The 21,065-nt window shown below is 46.5% G+C and overlaps 2 protein-coding genes across 4 annotated transcripts; one reads left to right on the top strand and one right to left on the bottom strand.

Annotated features, from left to right (window-relative positions):
• Positions 1–388: 388 nt before the first annotated feature.
• On the bottom strand, positions 389–19,750 carry LOC117893735 (proton-associated sugar transporter A). 2 transcript variants are annotated; one of them, XM_034800461.1, is made up of 4 exons: positions 19,746–19,750; positions 1,089–2,522; positions 854–1,028; positions 389–790 (listed from the first exon to the last, which is right to left on the bottom strand). In XM_034800461.1, exons 2-4 carry the CDS (start codon positions 2,507–2,509, stop codon positions 569–571), a joined length of 1,818 nt encoding a protein of 605 aa, XP_034656352.1. In that variant the 5' UTR covers positions 2,510–2,522; positions 19,746–19,750; the 3' UTR covers positions 389–568. The 2 variants fall into 2 exon arrangements, with proteins under 2 accessions (XP_034656352.1, XP_034656351.1); XM_034800460.1 differs by lacking the exon at positions 19,746–19,750 and adding an exon at positions 4,387–4,821 and having other exon boundaries at positions 1,089–2,525.
• LOC117893734 (sodium-dependent nutrient amino acid transporter 1) lies at positions 8,108–11,119 on the top strand. 2 transcript variants are annotated; one of them, XM_034800459.1, is made up of 6 exons: positions 8,108–8,555; positions 8,842–8,925; positions 8,993–9,326; positions 9,408–10,481; positions 10,536–10,712; positions 10,769–11,119. In XM_034800459.1, exons 2-6 carry the CDS (start codon positions 8,854–8,856, stop codon positions 11,032–11,034), a joined length of 1,923 nt encoding a protein of 640 aa, XP_034656350.1. In that variant the 5' UTR covers positions 8,108–8,555; positions 8,842–8,853; the 3' UTR covers positions 11,035–11,119. The 2 variants fall into 2 exon arrangements, with proteins under 2 accessions (XP_034656350.1, XP_034656349.1); XM_034800458.1 differs by having other exon boundaries at positions 8,984–9,326.
• Positions 19,751–21,065: the final 1,315 nt, after the last annotated feature.

Genomic DNA, 21,065 nt, shown 5'->3' with positions numbered 1-21,065 from the left:
GGAACCTGTGGGGGCTTGGGCGAGGGGTAAAAATTATTAAATGCCATTTATCACTGGAACGGCGACAACGGAAATGTGTCTCTGACACTTACAAGAATGCCAAAGGATGGGGGAGGCATGTGCAGAGAGAGAGAGAGCAAGCTGACTAAGGAAATTGGCAGCATCTTGACTGGAGAGCGAGGAAAAAACTGCACTTGAGGAAATTAAAAGATGCATTTGAATGCCATGCACGAGCCATAAAAACTAATATCCGCCGCACAGATTCTGAGCTGCTCAGCATCTCCAGCGTCCCCCAGCTTATTGTTTGACTGCAGCAACTAGTCGAGCGTTTGCTTTATATAATTTTAATCTCTTTAAAAATGTTTATATGTGACAAAAAATAAAGTTTAAATCTAGTTCTTCAGCCTAAAAGTATGCCACAACACAAGGATCGAGCAGTCGACCGATACTGCCAGCGGGTAGGCAAAGACACAAACATAATAATCATCCAAGACATAGACCTAAATGTAGACCTGTAACATTACACATGTAGCATACATGTAGACTACATGTAGAGTAAACTCCCCGCCTAGACATACATCACAAACATGGCCGCTATGGAGGCCAGAAAAGCCATCACTGTGGAGGCATAGAGCACGGCACAGGTGGTGCCCATCCAGGAGACAAGCGGCCCCACAGACACAGACACAATCAGCTGGGCAATGAACACAACGCTGCTGATAATGGCCACATCCGTGCCCAGACCACGGGCCTGCTTCAGCGGCAAAGTCTCGCCATTACGCATGCGGAACTGGGGGAAAAAATATTACATTAAAGATGGGAAATTCTATAAGAAATTCATTGCTGCACTTACGCAGTTCTTGGCATGATAGCGGGCCACCAGTATGAAGGGCACTGTGAAGATGGTGCCATAGAGGATGCCAGCAGCTGTGCTGAACACCAGCACGCCCCACTTGGTGGGCCAGAGACCCAGGATGAGCATGCCAATGGCATAGTAGATCATGCCGCTGATGTACACCGCCTTTGTGCTGCAAGAAGGAAGGGAAAAAGTTAACACAGATCAAGGGAAACTCTCCTCAAAGACTTACCCAAACCACTTCATTAGCTTCGTCACCGAGAGCGAGTAAATCGAACAGGAAAAGGCATAAATGGACATGCCCCAGCAGCCAAAGCGCACACCAGCCTCATAGCGGAGGTATGCCTCGGAAGTGGGCGGAGCTGTTGGGTCTCCGTTGTACACAGCCTCGCCCACAAAGTCCGTGAAGTAAAGGCAGTACGTGACGTGGCCCATCCAGCACAGGAGATTGGTTAGAGCCAACATCCTCATGGAGTAGGGCATAACGACGATGCTCTTGAGGTACGCACTGAGCGACACTGGCGGCTCAGCCACCGACTGCGTCTCGAGATCTTTGCGGGACTTCTCCATGGCCGGGGAGTAGCCGTTCTGGTAGCTGCCCTGCATTGCCTCCGCCCGCTTCTCATCATCCGCGACCATTTGCAGCTCCAGCTGCGTCGTCTCCTGTATGTAGTAGATGGCATTGTTGTCCTTCTTCAGCTCCTTCTTGACGGCAGCATCGGACATGGGTCGCAGCAGCTCGTCCTTCTCCATGAGCGGGAGGGGAATCTCCCGGAACGTCGTGACCGTGATGAAGTAACAAATCACAAAGATGATCGTCACGAGGCCAAAGACCGTGGGTATATTGCCACCGAGGAAGCTGCCAATGTGCGTGCTCTCCCAGTCGACGCCGCCAATGGCATAGCCGATGGTGCCCCCGAAGCCGGCAAAGAGCGCAAACATTGTCATGGCCTTGGGCTGCTCCTCCGGCACACACATGTCCAGCAGATACGTGCGTGCCGGTGTCTGGCAGGTGTCTGCATCAAAGTCCAGCATCACCATGCCCAGAATCGTGAGAATTACGGCGTACTTGTAGTCGGAGGCCGTTGGCCCGGTGGCCACCTCCGAGCCGGCAGCGGCCACCAAAGCAGCCACCGATCCTTCGCTGACAAAGCTCGTAATGTTGCTGACAACTGTCTCCGCTGTGTCCGTGTAGTTGTAGCCCACATCGCCGAGCAGCACGCCCAGATCCTTGCCATACGGCACCAGAATGAGGCCACAGAAAATGCCAAAGGACAGGATGGAAATGATGGGACGACGCCGGCCCCAGCGCAGCTTGCAACGATCACTGATGCTGCCCAGCAGCGGCGACACAAAGAATCCAATCAGCGGGGACAATCCCCAGGCCATGGTCATGACCTTGTGATCGACACCGATCGAGAGCAGAATGGGCGACACGAAGCTCGTCTCGGCCGCGTAGGCAAACTCAATGGCCATGGCAATGGCCGACAGGCGGAACATCTCAAAGCGCGTCTTGCGCCGAAACACGTGCGAATAATCCTCATCCTGCTCCTTGGCGTGATTCTCCCGTGTCTTCAGCATGTACTTGATCATGGGATTCCGCGCCGAGGACAGTTGATCCGCCTGCGAGGGGTCCACGGCAACACCAACCATCTTGAAGGAGAAGCTGCTGGGGAGCACAAATCTTTGATTAATTATGGTCTCAATCTTGTAATACTTAGCTGCAAAAATGTGCCAATGCAATCTCATGTGCGGCGTGCACAAAGAAAACGAAACAAAACGAAAACATTGCCACGAATTATACATAATGGAAACATCTGGAGCGGCACGTCGAAGATGCGACGATTAATTGAGCCACGCGGCCGCTCAGCGCAAAAATATCAATTTCGATTCAATTGCAACGGGGTTCGTCAGTGTGTACGACTTTGTGTCACTTGCCACTGAAAATTATCGCTCCCTTTTGCGTTTATTTGCGAATAAACAATAAACGACAAATGCAATCGCAGCACAAACGAAACCAAAACCCCAGTGTTGGGGCCTATCATGTTCTGTGGCTCACCTCTCTGCACTTTTGCACTCAATTATCTCAATTTATGGATAGGTTTTCCTTTCGAAAGTTCGTTTCATTCACTTCTGTTTGAACTTTACAATTAACCACATTTTTGTATAGTTCCAAGCGAACACTTTCGCTCCACAAACGACACCAGGCTTATGGAATCCAATTGCTTTGGACAATCTATCGTTAAGTATACTGATCTTTATGCGGATCAAATGTAGTAGCCGCGACACGAATAAAAACCTTTCCGAAACGTCGCGTGTTCAGATCGCAACTGAGTCTGGGTCTCGTCTCAGAGGTCTCTGCTGGGGTCTCTGTCACCGAGGGCTTTCTGCTCTGTCTTCTTTTTCTGAGCCATTGACCAAATCTTGTCTTGATCAGCTCTACACGTGTGTGCGTGTGTGTTTGTGCGAATAATAATAATAACAATAAAAGCGGGCATAAATTTAATACACAAGACAACTAATTTGTGCGACAAAGGAGACATTTCTTCGCGAGTAATTGAGACAAGTTGCCCGGGTCATGTGGGTGGGTGGGTGGCTGTAAGTCTGGGAACTGACAGGGCAACGGGTCCACCACTCTCCCTCTCTAAGGCTTAACCCCGGGTTAGATGACCGGCGAATTTTGTTGTCGCTGAATATTCATACACCAATGCGAAACGATCCAAATCGTAATCAAAACGTTTCAGACTAGGTCAATACATGTTTGAATTAAAAGCAGAAATAAACAACAGCGCAAAAACAAACCTACGTATAAGCATTTCTTGTTAATTATGCTGATGCTGTGGCACATTATTGGAGGCTGTTACTATTAGGAAGTCGGCTGATAAGCAGCCGAATTGGATTCCGCGGATGAATCATTCACCACCCGCTGCCGCCGACACCCCGAAAATGGGGTCAAGTTTATGCCCGGGGTACGATAGTTCAGGAAATAGTTTTGTTTGTTTTTTTGTTTTGCATTTTAGTGCTCACAACACACAATGCAAAATTCACACATCTTCGGCGGGGGATAATCATCTGGATAATATGCCGTTGTTTTCCCTCTTTTCATCGCCGCAAATGCGGTAATTATACAGTTTTGTAATTAACATGTTTATTAAAGTGCTGCTTAAAATGCATATCACTGGATTGTTGGTGTTGCTCATTGGGTGCCGTTCGTTGCTGGTGGGGGGGTGTGAACCCAACACCGTACAGACAGTCTGCCGTTTGTCGTGCTGTGGGCGTGGGCAGTGCCTCCGCCCCATCGTATGAGTTATTAAGGGTGTAATTGATCATTTTATTGGGCCCAAACATGAAGCCTGTCACTATTATATTTTTATCGCTTTTTTCCATGGGAATTAATTCTGAGAAAATTTCTTCACCTTCCGTTTGGAAGTTTTCCACTTAATTTTGTAGATTTTGCATGGAAGTTTGCGCTGTCGCCAGTTAAACTGTGTTTATTATAATAATTGCGATTACTTATCGTGATAGCTTACCTCTTTTTAACGCTTATCCAAGATCCTGCTGCTGTCTGCCGCAAATTAAATTGATTTATGTGTTTATTCTTTATAGGGGTTTCTTTATGCGCTCTACTGTTATTGTTTTATATGGTTTTTCGGATCCGATCACTGTTTGCTTTGCTTGTTTGCTTTGTGTGATTTTCTGCAGCTTTTACTCACTTTCCGCTTTGTATTGTTTTAGTGTCAATAAATGGTACTCCGTTAAAGTTTTTCGCTTGCACAAATTGTTGAACATAAAATAGATTTCGATTTTTGTTTTTTTCAATTTCGATTGCTTCTGCTGCTCCTTCTTGTGGCAGTTGTGGGCGGGCGGCGGAAACGAATTCACTCTCATAACTTTACCCATGCGGAGTACCAGGGAGCTGCTGTGGCTGTGCAGAAAACTCTAACGAAATCAATTTTATCCCGTTCCCGTTCCCGTCCTCAAAAGTTTTCACTTCGAATGATGTTGCGCGCGTTGTTGTTGTTGTTGTTGTTATTATTGTTATTAATTTTTAATATTTTCAGTATATGCTTTCAGATGAGTTTATTATCTCGGTGCTGATGACATTGCCGCTGGTCGAACGCGTTGCGAGGAAGATTTTTGGCACGAAGACATGAAAAATGTGCGTTGGCTGCGGGAAAACAAACGCAGACTTGACACACGCAGAAAAGCCAGCAGGGAAAATGTATTTTGCTATATTTATTTTTGCTTAGACGATGACTTTGATTTTATTTTTGGCCACCCTCCAAAAACGATCGGCGATCTGTGATCCGGGTCTGCTCTGGGCTCTGGTTCGACTGTTTGGATCTGCCTCTGGAGTCCGCCAATTTATATAGCCTACAATGACGACTCTCTCTCTCTCTCTCTCTGCACTGCTCGTGCTTGCTCTCTCTTTGCTACTCTCTTTCGCGTGTGGTGTGCTCTCTCACGTTGTGTCGGTGGCTTATCGGCGGTGGCGGTGGCTGTGCCTGCGCCTTGCCTTTCCTTTCTTTGTCTTAGGAGCAGCAATTATTTGTTTAGATACTGTTGCCATCATTATTTGCATTAAATTGTATCTATGCAAATCCATTGGCGACATGGCAGTCACCCAGTCCCAGTCCCAGTCCCAGTCCGTCCCAGTCCGTGTGTAATTATGTTAATTCATTCATTAGCAAGGTTCTTGATTCTTGTGCAAACATTTCACATCATTTGATCAGCCAACTAGCCCTGCAGCGCCAGCTTCCAACAAGCTGCTTAGATATTCTATTAAACATACATGTCGTACCCTGCCCCTGCCCCTGCCCTACCCTACCTTACTTTGTGTCCACTTGTCTGTCCAACAACAAGGAACTTGCACACAGCTCTGGAAACGAGTTTCCCAGGCGACAAACGACAGCGACAACGACAGGTTTCAAAACATTCATGGAAACAGACACGAACAGTGGCGTCGATATCATTGTTTTTGGCCCAAGATTAGGGGGAAATTTCCACTTGATTTCTCGAGTGGCCGCTTCTTCAGTATATTTATTTACTTATTTACTTATTTTCTTATCAGTCATAAGCGGCACGGTGCTACGTTTATCAAATCACAGCAGCTGCAATCGATTGGCGGCACTTGAAATTCGAATTAGGGAATGGCTGGGACTAATAATAGCAATAAAATGAAGATTTAATAGCCATCAAATCGATCACATGAGTGAGCTAAAGGCTACTGGCATTGAAAATGCCCCAAAACAGCAGACTCGAAGCGTTGGATTTTTTTTGGAAGAATCATTGTTATTCAAATAGATAATAGATGGTGGCAAATATATTATAGAATTCGTTTGAAAGGGAAAACCTGACTAGGAAATATGAGGAACAAACAAACATGTGCATATTGATGGCTCATATTTGATCTAGAATTTAGAATCCATTAACGAATTTCGGGCAGCGTTCCAGTCGAGTTACAGCCAGCTGGAGCGTGGCTTATCAGCCATACACACAAAATGTATCTTGAAATACATTCCAGATGCTATCAAACATATTACACAGAGATTTGTTTTGTTTCTACTTTCGGTTATTTGTAAGTTTCCGACCCCACACCGTCTCCCCGTCTCGAGGCTCATTAAGATGCAAATGATAGCAAAGAATGACACACATCTTTTTCATCTGTCTGTCTGTCTGTCTGTCTATTTGTTTGCCTCTCTGTCTTTATGTGTGGATTGCTCTCAGAATCGCTCATATTTCGTGTGTACTGCCGTTTGTTTAAATTTTGCATTAGCTTGTTTTGTGCTTGTTGGTTAGTTGACTTGACTTGAACTATTAGCGCAAATCTGCGACATTCGCCCAAGACAAGTTCCCCGATTTGCAGTGCGTTTTGTGGCTAGCAATAAATAAAGCACCGAATGTGATGTACAAATAAGCGGTTAAGGCTCCAAGTCGGCCGATTGATAACCGCAAAGCAGAGCAGAGCAGAGCAGAGCAGAGCAGAGAGGTGTCACTGCCGCGTCCGATTCCGATTTCGAGTCCATTGACTTGTTCCGCTCTCGCTCTCGTTTGGGGGGTGAGGTCTCTTTTGCTCTTTTGGGAAGATTTTCCGACATCCGATTCGAGGTGCTGGTGCAGAATTAAGTAGCGCCAAATTGTCGTCATTGCTCACAAGGTTATCTGGCTGGATGTTGGGTTTGATAAGCACTGAGGCACTGAGGCAAGCCTTCTCATTTGTGGGCTTATCTCCATAAATCTTATTGTCTGGCTTATATTTATATTCGTAGACCTACCTAGTGCAGAGCACACAGCAACGGATGCGCATAAATAAAAGTTCTTGTCGTTTGATAAGCTGCAAAATAACAATATTCATGTTTGTCCAAGTGCAGACTTAACTGTTTAATCTTTCTAGAAGAGTTCTCTGAGTGAATAATTCGTAAAGCATTTGAAATTCTCAACGTCTTTCGTGGAAGCAAACTAAAAGCTGTGTGCTATATTTTTCAGACAGTTTGTCATAGCAGGCAGCTTTAATCGGATTTCTACGCAATCCCAAAAGTAGTCAGCAGATGTCATTGTCATTATTTTCTATAGAAAAGTGTTTATGGGTTGTGCTTAAATAATTTATTTGAGCAATTTTCATGATTTTCTTATTTTTAACTATCATATTTTTAGCTTTGTCGAAAATCATAGTTCTGAGTAAAACTGCAGTCGACAAAAGTCCCAAAAGTAAGCAACACTTTCGCAACAAATTCGAATATTCAGTTCAAGTTTTAAAATATTTTCAATGTGATTTAAATCCATGGCCCACTTTTAGGGCTGAGGACAGTAAATATTTGAAAAAAAAAAATAATATAAAAAAATATGTAAATACCAATTAATTACTCAGATTTCTAACTCATTCTAAAATTAATTTTTTCAAGGTTCAATTTGCTTGTTCATTTAGTGGTCTGGTTCAAGGTTGTAATCAATCGCCATAATCAATATTTCCGTCTAATAAATAATTCCCATTCAAATGGCAACATTGCCAAAAATTAAGTTTAATTTAGAAATCAAAGTAAAGCGCAGCCAAGAATTGAGACCGACAAAATCCGCTTTGGTTTGGGGGCTTTCCTTCAATTAATTAAATTGCCACCCAATAATGCTCGCTCTGTCTCGCTCCAGCTGCTGATCGCTCCTCGCCGACGACTCTCTTTTGAGCGCAACTTGAGCACCGGTTCAAAGTTTTGAGTGAGCAGCAGAACTGCCCATAAAAGGCGAGCAGCGTTCCTTGAGTCTCGTCAGATGCCATCGATCGTTGCCGGGATAGAGAAATGCAAAGTGGAATCGTAAAATCTAAATAAAAACTCAGCTTAAAGTGCACCTCAGCAGATTGAAGCAAAGATAAGCCCGAGCGCCGCCCAACAGCAATAGCAGCAGCGAAATTTAGATAAACGCGAGAGAGCACAAAGCGGAATGTGCGCAAAGAACGGTTCTTGATCGGGCAGTGCTTTTACTTTTGTGCAGTGCGAGAGAGGGATTACATTGCCTACTCTCTTTTCCCTCCCTCCCACAACTCATTTGTGCGTCTCAAAGTGCCGTTTTGTTTTGTTGTTGTGTGTCTGCCCCAATACGTTCGTCTACCTGCGTGGCCTCTTTGTGCGTTTGGTGTCCATGGTGCCGATTGATAACCTCTTGCAAAAACATATCTATCTTATACAAGTCAAGAAATACTTGAAAGGTTAGTGTGCCGCTTCGTTTGGTGGGGGAAGGCACTGGCCCCTCTTCAATTGTGGATATCGGATCGCTGTTCCATGCTGAAATCATAATATGCGATTGCATCAGCTGGAAAATTTATCATCGGGGTAGCCAGTGGTCAATGCCTGTGCCAGTTTTCAATTTCAATAATTTGGTGCCGCAGCCTGACGCCAATTCTGAACTCGAGCACTGGCTGAGGGTGTCTCTGCCTGCTTGTAGCTGTAGCTTTTGTTTATGTTTCGGTTTTTGTTTCTCATGTTCTCCTCTAGCAACGCATTACGATGAAAGATTTGAAAGCGAAGACCGCATCACCGAGCAGCCGCCGCAGCGCGCCCAAGCCGGAGTCCAGCACGGTTAGTCCGGCTTTACCCCTTCCGAATTTTGGTTCTTATTCCACCCGCTCCTCCACTCCCCCCACAGAGCGGCGAGTCGCTGCTGAAGCCATCGATGGTGCCCAAGGCATTGGCATCGTCTGAGCAGGAGGAGGAGCCCCTGCATCTGGATCTGAAGTCACGCGACAATTGGGGCAGCTCCCTGGAGTTTCTCATGTCGTGCATCGCGCTGAGCGTGGGCCTGGGCAATGTCTGGCGCTTTCCGTTTACCGCTCTGGAGAATGGTGGCGGCGCCTTCCTCGTGCCCTATCTGACGGTGCTCTTTGTGGTGGGAAAACCGATTTACTACATGGAAATGCTGCTGGGACAGTTCTCCAGTCGCGGCATTGTGCAGGTCTTTGACTTTGCACCACTCATGAGGGGTAAGTTCTGCACCTTCCGCACCTCTACCTTACCCTACCCTGCCCCGACCCTCTCTGACACTTCTTCGCACTTTCTTGCAGGTGTGGGCTATGCTCAGCTGTTGGCTTTGGGCGTTTTGGCCACCTACTATGCCTCGGTAATGGCCCTGACGCTGCGCTACTTCTTTGACTCATTTGCGGCTGTGTTGCCCTGGAGCTACTGTCGCCCGGAATGGGGCGATGGGTGTGTGAGTGCCGCCAGCGATGGACACCAGCCGCTCGTGGGACAGCTGTCGCGGAACTTTAGCTCCTCATCGCAGCTCTACCTGCAGCGCATTGTCCTCAACGAGACTGAGTCGCTGGCCGAGCACGGCATTGGCTATCCCAGTGCCAGTCTGGCCCTGATGCTGGCCCTCTCCTGGCTGACGGTCACCCTGATCATCATACGCGGCGTGAAGAGCTCCGGCAAGGCATCGTATGTCCTGGCGCTGTTCCCTTATGTCGTTATGTTCATCCTGCTCGTGCGTTCGCTCACGCTGCCGGGCGCCTACGACGGCGTCATGTACTTCCTCACGCCGCAGTGGGACAAGCTGCTGGAGCCGGAGGTGTGGTACAATGCCGTCACCCAAGTGTTCTTCTCGCTGGCCGTCTGCTTTGGCGTGATCATCATGTACTCCTCCTACAACCGCTTCGGGCATAATGTCTACAGGGACGCGAATATTGTGACCACGCTGGACACCTTCACCTCGCTGCTGTCGGGCGTGATTATCTTTGGCATCCTCGGCAACCTGGCCTACGAGTCCGGCACGAAGGACATCGCCAGTGTGGTCAGGGCGGGACCCGGACTCGCCTTCATCTCGTACCCCGAAGCCATTGCCAAGTTCAAGATGATGCCGCAAATCTTCTCGTTGCTCTTCTTCGGCATGCTCTTCATGCTGGGCGTGGGCAGCAATGTGGGCATGGTCAGCTGCATCATGACCGTGCTGAAGGATAAATTTGTGAACGCCAAACTCTGGCTGATAGTCGTTGGTCTCTCGCTGACTGGCTTCGTCGTGGGTCTCATCTACATCACGCCCGGGGGTCAGCACATTGTGACGCTGTTGGACTTTCATGGCGTGACCTTTGTCTCGCTGGTGTCGGCCATCTTTGAGCTTGTGGCCGTGGGTTGGATATATGGTGAGTGGAGGTTCTTTTGCCGACTAACTGACTTACTTTTCTTGTACATTTTAGGCACCAAAAGACTCTGCCAGGATGCGGAGTACATGTTGAACATCAAGACATCGAAATACTATCGCATCTGCTGGTCCATTGTCACGCCGCTGGTGATGACTGTCATCCTGCTGTACACACTGTTCACCATGCGTCCCCTGAGCTACAATGGACAGCAATTTCCACTGCCCTATCGTGGTAAGAGCGGCACCCCAACTGCACTCACTCCTCAGCTCATCCTCTCCTCATTTCAGTCATTGGCTGGTGCATCTCTGCCTTCATCATTGGCCAACTGTTCTATTGGGCCTGTTATGCCAACTACAAGCAGCCCAAGGGCTCCCTCAAGTGTCGCATCAGCAACTCGGTGAAGCCCCATTCCGATTGGGGGCCACTGGACTCCAAGCAGCTGATCGACTATCAAATGTTTCGACGCAACCAAAAGGATGTTGCTGCCTCCGGTGCAGGCCTGAAGCAACGTCGCTGGCTGTGCTACAGCGTGGGAGATCGCATCTTTGGCTGAAGCCTAAAAGGAATCGCATATAGCAAGCTATATAGCAATTATTCCAACAATCTTTTGTAGGTACTTAATAAATGTTTTTCTTTTTTATGCTGTTAAAATGTTGCCACTCGGCTAAGCCACACTGGAAGAGAGAGAGAGAGTCCGAAATGGATATTGTATTTATCTTGAATTAATTTTAAACATTTTCCCACTGCCAGCCAGTTTAAAGTTTCATTTTTCACATTGCATTTTGCCAGTGCCAAAATTCTTTCACATTTCATTCATTTTTCCAGTGCAAATTTTTGTATGTTTCCTCCTGACATCAACAAATTGCTTTTAATGGCCAAAAGGTAACACAATCCATGCGAGTTTCTCCGAGAGAGAAAGATAGCGAGAGAGAGAGAGCAAAAAAAGTTTATCTAAGCCATTTTCAATATTTAAAACTAACAATTAGCATGCACTCCACTTCCACTCGCATTGCAATTCCTACTCTACCTCCATCTTCTCCCCTTCCTTCTTCACCCCTTGCTGCCTGCTGCCTGCTCCTTCTCTTCTCTCTTTTTTTTTTGAGCAAATGCAGCGTTTGTTTACGTCTCTGGCACTGCACTTTGCATTCGACCAGACATTTATTTGAGTTTCAATTTGTTTGCCCAAGTTTCACCCACACCCACACTCACACACACACTCGACTTGTGTTTTTGTTGTGTCTGTGTGTGTGTGTTTGCGGCAGTTGTTGAAAATTAATATGTCGGGGGGTTTCTGTGTTCTCTGGACCTGCAAATGTCTTAATTAAAAGTTGTTTCGGGGCTGCCGAGGGGTTCAGCAGTGGTACCAACGAACTCAAGCAACAAATTGCGTTTTAGTTGTCAAGGACAGGCTAGACCAGTCATTCAGTCAGTCAGTCATTTGGTTGCTTGCCTGACATTTCATTTGTTGTCATCGCTCACAGGACGCATTAAGTATACGCCGCTTGACGGCACTCGAGCGCGGCAGAATGCACTCCAAATGGGTCGAAAGGGGCAGAGAGCCAACTCAAAAGTGGCGGAGAGGGCTGAGGCATCAACTCAAAAGTGAGGCAGTGAGGCAGTGAGGGCTGGGCACTGCCTTTGCACAAAGACAACATCAGAGGAAATTAAAAAAGTTGCCATTTCTAAATGGCTTACGCTCGGGATATCACTCGCGCAAGAAAAGGTGCAAGAAACAATATCAACACTGGGCAAAAAACTTAGCCAGCAGCAAACAACAACAACAACAACAGCCAAAGCAAAGCAACTAACAAGCGCATTGAAGTTTAATAAAAATCCTGCTTGAGGGAGTCGACGGGCAGCCCTGCCTTGGGTGCAGCTTCACCTTCCCCTTGGGTGTCAGCTCCGGCTGCAGCTAATGAAATAACTTTGTGGCAACTTTTGCCATGGCCGGAATTTTGCTTAAAGCGCAAATAAAATTGCCGAGATGGCAAACGGCAGCGCAATCAAAAGCGTTTGAAATATTTAAACAGGCAAAAGGCTTAAATCAACTTTCGCTTAAAGCGCTCAAATCATTTACCATAAACGGAAATGGCCCGCAAAAAGCGGCAGGAACAATTTTGGGTTGCAATTTATTAAACGCGGCAGACAGCAGATGCTGCAACCAAAGAAAATATAAACTGAGAGCCCTGGCATGTAGCCGGAAATTCTTGCAACTTTTCGAGTTTTCAGGCATTTTTTTACAGCAATCAAATTGCATTTTGTGAGCACGCCAATTATTTTTTAAAGTTTATTAACGTTTAAGCGCTCAGAGCAAGAGTTTTCTATGTGTGTGAATTAACAAATTTTGTGTTGATGCTGCCATGGAGACAGCGACAGCGACAGCGACAAACGATGCAGACTGGCTGGCTGGGGAGGGGCGGAAAAAAGCTGCTCGTGATGCGTGATGGCAGCGGGAATCGTTTTGTGACGTTTTCCCCAACCCCGCACACACACACACACAGAGACATTTTTGTGTTTTGCATTTTGGCATCTGCATCTCCATCTCCATGTAGTTGGAGTCTGCGTCTGCGTCTGCCCTTGCTACGTGCCCCGCTTGAGTGATTCACCTGCTCGACGATGACGACGACATTTGCATTTTGCATGCGACGCTGACGCTGAAGCTGAAGTTGGAGCTGCTGCTGGCTGTAGCCTCCATCTGATAGAGACACAGGTTGAAGTTTTTGGCTAGCTGTTGGTAATGGCTGCGACAAGCATTAGGGAATTATTTTAGAGACCCCACACCGGCCCCATGTGGTGGCCATTAAAGGACTTGCCACGGCGGCTGAAGCTGCAGCTGACGATTTGATTTGTTGGCCCAAAAAAAAGCCAGAAAACACACACACAGTGCGCCAGCAAAGACAGAGATAGAGAGAGAGATAGAGATAGAGATAGAGATAGAGAGAGGGAGAAGCTGCGAGAAATCTTCGTTCTTTTATTGTAATCTGCATTTAAGTGGCTTTTCTTTTGTGCTGCCAGCCAGCCAGCAGCCCGCCAGCAAACGTGTGTCGTTGGGGGATTCTACGCTCCATTCCCCTTCCCATCGACATGCCATTTTTTACACCTATTTTCCCAGCAGTTTCTACCTCTTTTTTGGTGGCACACCTTTGGCCAATTTGGCGCACTTTTCTTGGCGACGACCATTCGACGTTGGGGTAGCAATTTTTCGGCTAACTGCCGCTCGTTTGAAATGCTAATATGCAACTTTTTGACGCGATTGCCGTTTGCCGTTTGCCGCTTGCCGTTGAATTTCCTCAACGAATTTTCATCGCCGGCAATTGCCAGACAATTTTATTTTTCGGTTACGCTTATGGCTAGCAGATAAGAGGTAAAAGCCCGCCAGCCCCTGCCGGATGCCCCACAGCCATCAAAGGAGTTCTTGCCAAAGGGCTGGAGCGAACTTTAAAACTAGTTTAACCTTCCCCTGCACGGCGCTCGTCAAACTGTAATTCTGAATATTTCTTTTGTAGCGACTCCAAAGAGGGAATTACTTTCGGCATCCGGGCAAATTGATTGCCATCTGTGGGGCCGTAACTCCGATGGCCCTGACTGCTGCTCCTCTTCCTGCTGCTCCTCCTCCTCCTTCTTCTCCAGTGGCATGCAATTTTTATACAATGCATATCTACTGTGTGTGTGTGTGTGTGTGTGTGTGTGTGCATTTTTTTTTTTGGTGAATAAACGTAAAAAATTTCCATATAAACTACAGGCAGGCAGGCAGCTGACTGACTCACTCTCTCTCTCTCGCTGGCCCGCGCTCTTGCTACTGCCAATTCAAGTGCAAATATGTTGGCAGGCCGCGCACTTGAGTGTCAAGTTGCACGGGGCACGCCCAGAAATGCAATTGTTATGAATTGGCCCGGCCGAATGCTGGGGCTGTGGCAGCGCAAACATCAAGCGAAGAGCAAAGGTGATGGCGTCACGGAAAACCCGGTATGCAAATGCAAATGGATAGATCAAACAGAGGACGCAGGACACACAGGACACGGCAGCGAATTGCTGATTGTTTGGCATGGCATTTAAAAGCAAGTGCCGAAATATTTATACACAATTCCCAATTGAGAGAGAGAGAGTGGAGAGTGGAGAGGCGAGAGTCTGAGCGATTAAGTTATCCATTCAAGCATCTATATGCCTGTCCAGCAGGAATGAGCTTTAAAAACATAATTAATCCACACACACAGAGAGACAGGATTTCTCTCTGCATTTCTCTCTCTCTTTGAGCAGATTACTCAACCAAGGAAAAGCCTGCTTTAAAGCCTCCATCAATCGCTTAATACGTGTGCCATATCCCGTCTCTCCACTCAATCTTTGTCGCCAGAGGAGTCACAGGAGCACAGTCACAGCATTGTTTACTTGTTGTTTTGTTTCTGCTTCTCCCATTTGCTGTTTGTTTCCACCTTTGGGGTTTTTCTGAGCTTCTTGTTATTGTTTGTGACACTCTGAAAAGTCTCAGAGAGGCTAAGCCCCGGCAGGACCTGCAGCAGCTGTCAAAAAATATGGCGAAGAGTGGAGAGAAATTTACCATTCGAAAAGCTCTAAACGCACTGCTAAGAACTGGCAACAATAACAGGCACAGAGTGGCACAAAAGGACCTGGGACCATGGCTGCAACAGCTGGTTCTCGTCCTGGTTCCTGCTGCTGTTTGTGATCCCGGCCACAGAGCGGCAGCAGCAGCAGCAGCAGCATCAGCAGCAGCGTTGATTGGCCAGCGCCGGAAAAAGAAGTTATAACCATCAAGGCGGAAACGGATGTGGCACAGACGTTTCCGCTTTGCCACACAGTCAACAGCAGCAGCGAAAAAGAGAGCACAAAATTATATTTTAACCCCTACACACACACACACACACACTCACATGGGGGCGCATACATTTGGGGGATACTGTGAAGCTCCTGCCACCGCACAATGGCTGTCAAATAAAATCATTTTGCATTGCAAACAGCACAAATAGAAGAGCATATGCCAAGGGCAGGGTACGAAGGGCAGAGAAGTGATACAGAGGAGTGGCAGGAAGAGCTTAGAGAGCGGGGAAAGGAGCGGGCGGGGGGTTGTGCCTTCTCAGTGCATTTGGCGGCTAACCGCAAGCACTTCTAATCAAAATATTAAAGAATTTCCTTATGGTCTGACTGCCTGCCTCCTGTCTGCGGTCTGTGGGAATGTTTAAATTTTGTGCAACTTTTGCTCCAAGCCTTCCTTCCGCCTTCCGCCTGCCGCCTTCTTCTTCTAATTGAATGAGCCAATGAGTCTTGGCCTCCGATGCGACGACTTTGTTGTGGCTTTGGTCTTACCCCAAAACACATTGTTGGTTCTTCCTGCAGAGTTATAGTGGGATTTTCGTGGGCGAAGCCATAAAAATGGCAACACGTGCTCATAAAACTAACATTACATGCCGCCAGCCGCCAGCCGCCAGCATCAGCCTCCTCTGGTCTCTGGCCTCCGGCTCTCGGTGTTGTAGCCCTTTGCCGTTCCATAAACAACTTCCTTTGATTATTTCAAGCGCTCGCTTTCAACAGCTGCCAAATGATGCAGAAAGTTCACACAGGGGTTCATGGGGGATAAGCAGTGGGAGCAGATATTCCCTGCAATATTTTTCTTTAAATTAAGGCAACACCCAGGAACAGTCCAACCAAATCTCCGCAAGGACAAGGCAACGCTCTTCTCGTACTTACATTTACATATATTTTTTATATAAAATTAAACAGCCCTTTTAATGCGTTCCATGTTTAAATTCAATATCAATCACTTTAAAATAAACAGAAGCCACCTTAAAATACATAAAAATTATTCAATTTGTTGTAATTAAACGAATAAATGAATGCAAATCCCATTTAAACATTAAATATATTTATTTTAAATATCAAATATATTTACTTTGCACATCAGAAATATTTATTTTTCATTTCAAACTTATTTCCTGTAAACATTTTAATGTAAGCGCCCAAATTTAAGCTCAAATTGCAATTATTTTTACACTTTCCACGCTCTCCGCTCAAATCTAGTTCCAAATCTAAATTTAAATATTCAAATTTCATTTCTTTCTGGTCTGCTTGCAAGTTTCTCCTTCCTCTGTGTGGGGGGCATTTTCCGAAATGTGCATTAATTATTTGCATGGAAAATTAAACCGTTAAACAGCTCTCTGCCCCGCCCCCGCCCCCGTCACCGCCCTCTGTGTACTCACGTTTTGGCTGCAACGCAAATTTGCATCTTTTGTTGCAAAAGTTTCATGGGCCCAAAGTTGCATGTTTTGCATTTGACTTGCGCGCAGGTTGACACGAGGGTCGTTGCGGGGGGCGGGCGTAAAACTTTAGCAGCCTTTTGCCGACGGCCGTGGCAGAGCAGCGGGTAGCGGGTAGCGGGCAGCGGGGGAGGAGCAACGATGAGCGCGTATGAAAACTAATAAAGTGTGCAACGTGCACCGTGCAGCGTGCAGCGTGCAACGTGCAAAATGGCGGCATGCTCATTTGCAAACATTGCCAAAGGGGGGCAAGAGTCTCGTCAGTGGAACTTTGGCCAGCGTTCAGTCGGCGCTTTAAAATGTTTTTCCCTTGGCCACCACCCCTTTAAAGCGGCAGTCAAACAAATTAGATCAAATTCGGATTTCCACTCTCCACTCTATCTCCTGGCGCCCGCTTTTCCGGCTCAGGTTTCGGTTTTTCTTGCTTTTCTGTTTTTTTTTGGCAACCGCCGCTTTGACAATTTATGGGCCTGCAAAGCGTTGCCAAAAGCGGGACAGTTATGCCGTTTGAGATAATTGCATTTTATTGCCTTTTATGCACTGCCCCGCTTTGATGGAGACTGCGACTACTCCTGGGCTAAGGACTGTAGCCAGCTGCACTTAATGCAGCCTGCAAAACTCTGCAAAAACTGCGAAAAGGGAATGCTTAAAGTTTGTCCTTGCGCCATGTCTTTGCTGCTGCTGCTGCTGCTGTCGCTGCACTTTTATGGTCGCCATCTATGGGCGTGAAATTGTTTAAAGTTCATCTTTTTTTTCTACTTCTAGTTGCAAGTACAAACTTGCCCTGCGAGTCACAAGTGCCGCATGACACTCTGCCCCTGCGTCGTGATTCTTTTTATGGCCACTCTTTCGTTTCGTTTCGATTCTTATCGTTGGACGCGACTAACCGCTTGGCAAATTGTCGCCATAAATAATACAAAATATTAACAAAATGTCCACAGCGATATCAGTGTGCCAGAATTGTGGCGGAATTATGCATAAATGTATTCCCACGGCTGCCAATTGTTGTAGTTTTAATTACCCATCAACAGGCAGAAGGAAGTAGTTCGGCACTCACAATTTTTAGCAGAAACATAGCTAATAATAATATCTACCAGATTCCAAAAGCTCAATCCAATCGGTTCACTATGCAAGTCATAATAAACTTAAAAGGAAACTCCCTTTGGGCTCTTGTAACACCTGGCTGGCGGGCCACTTTCTTGCTGCAGGGTATCTTCGCGCCGCGTCACGTGTGTGTTCCATTATGAGACCCATAAAGCGCTGTCGTTAAAATAAATGAATAGATTGGATTAGTGCACAGCATCGAGTGCAATTTAAAATTTGGTTTACAGCGAGCGAGCTGTAGAGTTTCCCCAACTAATTTCCAGTTTTAGTTGCCAAAAGTTGATGCAAGAAGCGGATATGCTTATCGCTGCCATCTTCTCTCGCTCCGTGAAAATGAGCCAGCATAAGCACATTCTGATCTCATGCCCATTCCCATGCTCTGCTCTCTCTGTGTCCCCAGTGCTCATATGGCAATCAGCGTACAAGCGACTGCCAAATCCCAGTGTCACGTCTGTAAGTAGGACGAAACGAAGAACAAGAAACGCCGCAAGGATTGCAGCTCTGCGGCTCAGGCTCTCTGCATCTGCGGCTAATTGGAGAGCGCAGAGAAAAAAATGTTATGGCACCTCCAGCACGTGCTTGACAATTGCCAGAACTCATTACGACAGAGAGCGAGAGAGTAGCAGCAGCTTTGGTTATAATCATTATCAATAAATTAGCTACAAAATGCATGCATAATGCCAGGCATTGATATCCAGCCTGTCTGCCCGAGCACTTAATCAAATTGAAATCCATGATATAATGATTAGCAAAAGGATTGCAGCAGCCCCAGCCCCAGCCCCACCCAACCATCCATCCTGAATACATAAAGAGCAGAGCAGAGCCAAGGGAGAGCGGTGGTGGGGCTGCTGCTGTCTAATAAGAAAACTGATTCAAACAGCTTCACACAGTGGCAACAGTCGAAGCAGAGACAGCTAGTCAATATGGCTAAGACGACAATACACTTGGCTGTCGTCTGTGCTAGCTGCTGTGTCTCCAGTCTGTTCCAATTTCTTGTCTTCAGACAAGCAACTTGAGTGCATTTTGCGCAAATTGAAAGCTGTCTGCCAACCTACGTACCTGCCAGCCAGACAGACCGACAGACAGACAGGCAGGCAGGATTCTCGTAGGTTTGTGACTGCCAAAATAACTCAAGATTTATCCCATGTCCTGGCGCCTTTTGTGGCTAATTATGTCATTTGTTGGAGAGCTATTTCCCAGCTCTGCTCTGGCAGCAAATGTCAACTATGTTTTGGGCTGCCACACAATCAAATATTCATCATAAGTTCCAGCCATCAATCAGGCACAAGCGAAAAACCCGAACGCCAATCGAGGGGCTTTAAATACGGAATGAGACACATGTTTAGGCAAATGGATTTGCATGTCCCGTTCCCACGGGAATTGTGTGCAGATCAAAAGCGAAAAGTTCGCTGCGGCAGGCACGTGTGTGCCTCCATTGGCATGGCGACACATTCATTAACTGTCAACTGGAGGAGACAACACACACATGCCACAAATTGGAGCAGCCCTAGCAATGGGTCTTGATATTTGTTTCACTTTGCCCTGAGACTACTGAGATTTCAGCAGAGAGATTAAACAACATTTTACTTAGGTGTTGGATGCTGATGCTGATGCTGATGCTGATGGCTGCTGTTGAAACTCTCCCTCTCTCTCTCTCTCTCTCTCTCCCGCGCAGACAATGGTCCTTTGTGCCGGCCTTTATGGAGCGAATTCCATGCCATTCCACTTTTATTTGCCGAGAAAGGTAAAAAGCATTTCGCATTCTCTGCGATAATTATCAAACAATAAAAACAATAAACTGCCATGACACCATAAAAGAGAATAAAAAAAGAGAAGAAAGCAGGGGAAAAAATACTCGTAATGAAAACTCAAAGTAAATGCCCCGCTCCAGGACGATGCTTATGCTTTGGCTGCTGCTACGGCTGCTCCTGCCAAGGTGTGCCAAAGTTTTATCTCCTCTCGTTGGCTTCTTTTTGCCTTTCCTTTAACCTTTTTTTTTTGTCTGCTTCCAACAGTAAACTGTGACCAGCAGCAGGAAGAAAACATCAAAAGGAGCAGCAGCTGAAGCCGGCGCTAAAGCTGAACCTGAAGAGGGGATAAGCATGCGATGAGACCGAGTAGGGCAGGGGCTGTGGGGGTGGGCGCACGCACACACACACAAAAGGTGCCCGCCAAGTGCACTTTGTGTGAGAGGCTGGAGTAGAAAGAGCATAAAAGAAAGTGCAGAAAGGGTTTCGTTTCGTTTCATTTCGCTCTCTTTCTTTCTGGAGCGATAAGCAGAGAATTTATTTGTCTGCGGGTATTATTGACAAGCGACAAGTGGGGTCTCGCCGCTCACTCTCTCGCTCTCTTCGGTTGGGGGATGAGCAGTCAAAGGATGTCAGCACTCAGCCTAGATGTCTCTCTCTCTCTCTCTCTCACTCACTCTATCAAGCACTCATCTCTATCTGGTGCTGGCGCTGATTAGCGACCGCCACTTAAAATTCCGAACGGCGCATCGATAATTTATTATGCAACTCTGTGTTTTGGCGAACCTTTTGCCCGGCGTATTTCGTGCCAATAAAAGATTTACGCAGCCTGAATTTTAAATGCCCCAAAAACTTGAACTCCAACTGGCAGGAATCTAGCCGTATCCGAAATGGCACACAGCAGCACCAGCAGCAGCAGGATATACACCTGGGAATTTTGTTAATTACGCTGAATAAATGCAGAAAATGCCGAATAGTCGAATGCCCGCAGAGAGAGAGACATAGAGAGCAAGTCCCCTCCTCACACAGCATTGTGGGCGAGTCGGGAAAGGCATTCGCATTCGTTTCATAACTCAAAAATTCAAGAATTATCGAGAGGCAATCTGGAGTTGTGCCATTTGAGTTGGGTATAATTATGAAAGAGGATTTCTTAGTATACTCTGTAGTTAGTTAATGGCAGCAAAGCCTTTCAATCGGATCATTATTTTAGCCAACAAATAAAAGTCTCCATTTGGTTCTTTGAACAACTGACTTTAAGACTATTCAGACATTAAAACAAATGTCTTTAACCTCGCTTTAACGGGTATCTGAATGTCGCAACACGTGTTTGTGTCTTCCTCTGGTTATTATTATTCTGCTTATGTTTTCGTGGCCCTCCTTTAAATAATCCACACACTCATAGTAGACCCATATAAAAATTCCTTTTGTGCCTTATTAAAAAATTCTTTGGCCCTGTCAGTGGCAGC

This window comes from Drosophila subobscura, chromosome J (assembly GCF_008121235.1).
Source record: "Drosophila subobscura isolate 14011-0131.10 chromosome J, UCBerk_Dsub_1.0, whole genome shotgun sequence".
NCBI classification, from domain to species: domain Eukaryota; kingdom Metazoa; phylum Arthropoda; class Insecta; order Diptera; family Drosophilidae; genus Drosophila; species Drosophila subobscura.
This window is presented reverse-complemented; position numbering and strand designations above follow the sequence as displayed.

Bases quoted from the DNA above. Each gene is read 5' to 3' on its own strand.
- LOC117893735 (XM_034800461.1), bottom strand. From the start codon at position 2,509: ATGGTTGGTGTTGCCGTGGACCCCTCGCAGGCGGATCAACTGTCCTCG. The intron at 1,029-1,088 runs GTAAGTCTTTGA...TCCTTCTTGCAG, and splicing joins AAGCTAATGAAGTGGTTTGG to CACAAAGGCGGTGTACATCA. The intron at 791-853 runs GTAAGTGCAGCA...TTTTTCCCCCAG, and splicing joins GCTATCATGCCAAGAACTGC to TTCCGCATGCGTAATGGCGA.
- LOC117893734 (XM_034800458.1), top strand. From the start codon at position 8,854: ATGAAAGATTTGAAAGCGAAGACCGCATCACCGAGCAGCCGCCGCAGC. The intron at 8,926-8,983 runs GTTAGTCCGGCT...GCTCCTCCACTC, and splicing joins CCAAGCCGGAGTCCAGCACG to CCCCCACAGAGCGGCGAGTC. The intron at 10,713-10,768 runs GTAAGAGCGGCA...TCCTCATTTCAG, and splicing joins ATTTCCACTGCCCTATCGTG to TCATTGGCTGGTGCATCTCT.